The 6000-nt window shown below is 36.3% G+C and overlaps 1 protein-coding gene across 1 annotated transcript in view; it reads right to left on the bottom strand.

The window, feature by feature from the left end:
• Positions 1-561: 561 nt before the first annotated feature.
• DPT (dermatopontin) overlaps positions 562-6000 on the bottom strand; it is a 162749-nt gene continuing 157310 nt past the window's right edge. Inside the window, exon 4 of the mRNA XM_044072356.1 lies at positions 562-1542. Within this exon, the coding sequence (XP_043928291.1) occupies positions 1476-1542 (67 nt within the window). The 3' untranslated portion in view covers positions 562-1475. The remainder of the gene's footprint in view (positions 1543-6000) is intronic.

The following is a 6000-nucleotide window of genomic DNA, read 5'->3' as shown; positions in this document are numbered from 1 at the left end:
CATTCACACTATCCAGCCAAGGGAAAACATATATGCAAAGACAAGCTTCCACTCATGGGGCAGCAATTGTGGACTCAGAGGATACGTCAAAGGGGAAAGAAATTCCTCCATGGAGAAGGTAGGCCACTCCCCCATGAGCAGCAAGCTGGCTACTCCCTTACACCCAAATCTTGCTAGGGAAACTATAACCAATTGGTATTCCCAGGCAAGAAGGAACAAGTCCTAGTGGTCTCATCTAGCCTGGGAATATCTGGTTCATTGGGGAAGGTTCTAGTGGAGCAAAAAAAAAAAAAAAAAAGACAACATGCAACCACAAAAATTAGGTGCAAACATTCTACAACTGGGGTTTTACTTTGCAATCATTGTCAAAGAAACTGCTGGGGCTGAAACCAGGAAATCTCTGTAATACCAAATAGGATATTTTTTCTAACAAAGTTAAACTGACGATGTATAAAATTTAAGATATAGGTGATATAGTAATCTCCTGGAGGCAGACAGAGTACACACAACAATATAAGACTCCTGAAATATCTATTAATGAATAGAAAACAAACAATAAAGTAATAGCACCTTTGTACTTTATTGGTTTAACACAATATTAGATATTAATGTGCTGTAGTTGATCACTTATGTACAGTGTTATAGGATTTCAGACATTTCTGTAATGTTTTTCCCTCTTTGTTTTTAAAATAAAAAACACAGTGGTTATTTTTAGCCACTTTGCACTGATATGATTCATATGAGGACTGGCTGATGGCTGTGGTATGCATAACAAGGCATGTTATATAATTGCTTTCCAAATGCTATTTTGAATATGTGCAATGTAATTTTATCTCCATTTTAACCCAAATACTTTTCTAAAAGTCAAGTATATTCAGAAAAGCTGTTTGGCATTATCTTCTTTACAGAATGATGGGGACTCAGAAAAAATGTGCTAACTAGTTTGCAATATGTTACATTATCTATTGCTTTTTTGTCATATCACTTTTACTGGCCATTTTATTGGTATGTTATAGCCTGTGTGCAGACTTCTTTCTGTCAGAATGGCATGGCAATCTAACCTACATGCAGCCATCTTCGTATACATGAGCATGAGCTGTACAACACAAAACAGACAACACAAATATTGTGAAACAAACTAAATTATATAGTGTACAGTGATTTACTATGAATATATTTAAGAATGTAAGAGGTCCTCTGTTATCAGCAAAGGAGGAAAGATATATGGAGAGTATTCTGTCCACTGCTCAAATTTAGCATGTTACATATTTTTCAGTTCTTATAGAAATGTTTTCATAATTGCGTCTTCATTTTCCATTTGAGTGGGAACTCAAGTTCTTTGTTGTTTTTAGTGTTTCCATGACTCTTTCTTCTTTTGTACTCATGTAAGTAAAATACATATCTTTGGTTTTGGTGGAAACATATGATGGATATCATCTCTGGGGATGGTAATAACAGAAAATCATAACCAATGCTTAGAAGTTTGCAAACTGGCATTCAAACTCAGTCATTCTGCAGACTATGAACTTCCACTGACGATCCCTGGAAAAAAAAAACAAGAAATTAAAATAGAAATTTTAAAAAATGCAGAAACTTTTGCAACATTACTGTAACAGGTAGATTTATTTCTACTATTTCACATACTATTATTGCTAAAATTTTAGTGCTACATATTCAGTCTGTAAAGTGGAATATGTAGGAGATGCCCCTGGTTTATATAATGCTTGATATGCAATAGTATCCCTATTAACATAGGTAAAAAATAAAAGTGTGCTGTAAAAGACCCTCTTTTGTATCTTTTCTAGTCAATATCTACCTATCTCTCTCTCTCTCTCTCTCTCTCTCTCTATATATATATATATATATATATATATATATTGCTTATACAGATTGAAATTTTCATTAGTAGGGCTCTACATTGAGATACTTTAACCTGTAATAAAGATTAACCAAAAAAACGGGAGATTCTTGGTTCTAAAAATGTATTTCTTCATCATTAAACTATCTATTGTAAGAATGAAACAAGGTGAAACTAAAACATTAATGGCTTCTTCAGTACCTTAAATCATAGAAAACATAGCCTGTGAAATTTTGTATTACTATCACTACAGCCGTAAAGATGGCAATATTCTTCAAAGGTTGCACTAGTCTGTGCTGCATTTTTCTAGGAAAGGATAACATTTGTTTTATATAGTTAATTAAATCAGGCATCAGTTCTCCTTATGAGGAACAGTATAAACCTGACAGCCAATACAATTGGGCTGATTATGACTAGATGCCCCCCATTTTTTAACATAATCCAAGGTCTTCATACCTCAGGGTAAGATATAAAATACAGTGGCATTTACTTTGAAATTTCAACTACTGATCACTGAAAAAATATGTCCTCACTCCAAGAAGCTTGGAAGCTGCCTCCAACATACAAAGTAATGGCACAGATCAAAACAAGTGTTATTATGTGGAGACACACCTTCAGCACAAACACACATCCTCTACAGTTTTATATATATATTAATTCAACATTAAGGAAAGGAGAAAGACCCCCAGACAGTACATAGTGGTCTCTGGCAATCAATACCCCATGTAGTTTGAGTGAGCATGTGATTTTTGATATTGCGATGATCAGGGATATAGTGAGGCCAATACAATAGTGTTGTTATTGTCTAAGACTGTATTTTTAAGATGTTAAACAACAACTAGTAGTTCAGAATCCTGCACTGCACTGCATTGTTATGAATAGTTCTGATAGAGCATTGCAGTTAACATAACTCAGATGTTCTGCTCTGAAAAGTTACATCTAGATAGACTATCATTTGAATTAGACAGGAATGTGTGTGTGTGTGTGTGTGTGTGTGTGTGTGTGTGTGTGTGTGTGTGTGTGTGTGTGTGTGTGTGTGTGTGTGTGTGTGTGTGTGTGTGTGTGTGTGTGTGTGTCTGTGTGTGTGTGTGTGTGTGTGTGTGTGTGTGTGTGTGTGTGTGTGTGTGTGAGAGAGAGAGATAAGCAGTTGTTGTACCACAGCTGCTGCATATAAGGTGTTACAGATACTTTTTTGGTTACACCTTCCATTCCCTTACAAGATGAAATAGTTTGGTATGAAAATGGACTGTGAAACCCAGAATTCTATTTTAACAATGTCTAATAACCAGGCATGGGTAATGCAAGGCTTAGTCATGTCTTGTGTGATTTAAACATGAGTGTAAAGTCTAAGCGCTCAAACAAAGTTAGCTGTGGGAAAATCTTGCATTAGCTCCTGCATTAGCTATAACCAACTGTGAGTTATTTTAATTACATTTTTTTAAAGAAAAATATTTCTTACCTTTTGGTAAGGTGGTGGGAGAGCTAGGTAATTCACTAGTATCAGGCTAATGGAAGTTAGGGCATTTGCCAATTAGAGCAAGTGGTAATGAACAAGTGTGAAATGAACTACTATCACGCAGGCACCTGTAATAGACCCACATTTTTCCACGATAAGAGTGAAAGCAATTGCAGAAAATATGACCCCATTGCATAAAAATGTAAATAGTTATAATTGTGAAAAGGACATGGCAGAAGGGGACATTGTGAGTGGTTCAAGAGGATACATAATTATCTTTAATACAAGAAAGAACAGAAGTCTGTGAGTTCTGTCCCCTACCTAGTACTTGGAACCATATGTCAGTACTGACAGGACAGAGAAGGACTTCTAGAGTGTCACATTCCTAAGGTCCTATCCATCAGCTGAGATGTTAAACTGGGTTTCCATCTGCCTGAATCGGTAGTACATCGGGTAGATATTAAAGTTATTTTAACATCCTAGTTCATTTATATTTCACCTCTGATCTCCCCTGAAAATAGACCATAGGGCTAGTTGGACTAACCTAGTCAACAAAAATAAATAAATATGACTGTATCACTAATACCACAAACAGATCTCCTTAAAAATGGCAATATCTGAAAAAAAATAATAAATAGCCATTTAAATGAGTTTCTGTTAGTTAATGCTTACATTTTAACACCTGCAAGATGGATTACTGACACTGCCATGCAGCATAAGGGGGAGGGGGGTGGTGCTCTCTTGAGAGTGCCATCCTTCAGGTGAGACATTAAACTGAGGCCTTATCCATCTCAGTTGACGGTAGCTCAGGGTGATGTAAAAGATCCCATGGCACCTATCAAAAAGAGTAAGGGAAGCTCCCTGATGCCGTGGCTAAATTTCCTCTAGTATGACAAGCAGTCCTGCCCTCTTCATATAAAAAGATATATTCCCACACCCTTTGCTAAATCATATAATCATTTCTAAGGTCACAACACAATGAAAAAGGGAAATACTTGTGTTTTTTTGCAAGAATGAAGTATAAGTAATGTTCTGCAAAAATAGAAGAGGAAACCAGATTCTGGCACTGCAGTTCAAAAATCTATCTTATTTGGGTACTTGTATTTTGCGATAATGTCTGTATCTTGTCATATACAGACATGTTGCTACTGAAATGCATTTGCCTGTGATGTGCATATAACTTTTTTAATATAAGATGCTTACAAAGGTGTATAATCTGCAAAAGATTAGTGGTATAGCATTATACACCATGTATAAAACATAATCTTTTATTTTAATTTGCTAACTGTTATGGCTTACAGGGGTGAAGAACCTCACTGTGACCCAAGTAACAAAAGTGGTAGGAGCACCAGCTGGAGGCATGAGGAGAGGACTCTAGTAAAGTGGCATGGCCAATTCAGTTCTTCTCTGGGTGTAGGGATGGATGAGGGTGGAGGGTATTTCCACATGTTAGATTACCCTGCAGAGACTGGGGCAACCATTGGGGCATTAATAAAGGGGATGTATGAGGCTTATGAGGGTGTCACTCATGAAGGAGGGTCATACCTCACAAGAGTCCATTTTACTCAACCATAGGCTAGTAGCATACATGCACAGAGATTTAGGCACTTAACCTAAGAAGGCTCCTCCTGGGAGCAGCAGTAGTAGCTCCCAGGGTTACTCTTATCCTGTGGCATCTGTCATTGGTGATTAAGTTGGGGTCTAGATACCCTGATTTGTATGTGGAATGCCTTCTATATTTCACATGTGCCCCCACCCCCTCTGCTACTCTTCAGTACTAGGTCACCATTACTCAAAAAAAAAAAAAAAAAAAAAGAAAAGTCAAACACTTGAGTTTTGCACAAAAACATCAGATAATTTTTATTTCATTTTCTTCAGTGAGTTCATGATTTTAAAATAGTCTGATTCAGACATCATCACCACCCTTGCACAAAAATATTTTGGATCCATTTTCTTGCATTTTGTTGATAGGAAGAATGTTTTTATTTTTAGGAGGATAAAGCCATAACCTTTGCCATGACTCCATCTATTTGAACCTCTCTATTAGATGCTTCTTTTGTTGCTATACAAAGAAATTAGGACAATACAGACACATTCCAATAAATAAATATAATAAATAAATATCTCACCTTTTCTCATTTACACTTTAGGCTTCCAGGAGTGCATACACAAAGACAAAGCTGAGCAGATAGAGGAATAAAGTGGTTTGACTGTGAAACTAATTATATATTGCTTTTCTGTATGATGATTTGTAAGAGCCCCTCAGTGTGTAGCATGTCTGAATGTGGACTACTAAAGAGAACAAACTGTTAGACTATAGTAGTTTGAAACAATCATTATTTCTTATAAGATCTCTGTTAGGTATTACAACTGGCTTCCCTACAAAAACTCGAGGTGAAATTTCTTGAACTTCAGTAACCCACAGAAAAAAAGGGCTTGCACAATGCGGAATGCTTTTTCAAAACAAAAATAATTACCAATGAGATTTCTAATTTTGTACCAACAATGACTCACTTCATTAGGGAGATTTCTCCCTTCTTTAAGTTGATGCAATCATGGAGTTGGTATGTAAGTTTGGGGGTGTCTGGGGCAAGGGGTGCAGGAGGGCTTATCCCCTGAAAAAAATAAGAAAAAAAGAGTTTTTCACCATTTTGGATTTCAGGCCTTTTTAAAATTCTTTTCAAAC

Source organism: Protopterus annectens, chromosome 5.part0 (genome assembly GCF_019279795.1).
Source record: "Protopterus annectens isolate FY-2018-M chromosome 5.part0, PAN1.0, whole genome shotgun sequence".
Classification (NCBI taxonomy): domain Eukaryota; kingdom Metazoa; phylum Chordata; order Ceratodontiformes; family Protopteridae; genus Protopterus; species Protopterus annectens.
This window is presented reverse-complemented; position numbering and strand designations above follow the sequence as displayed.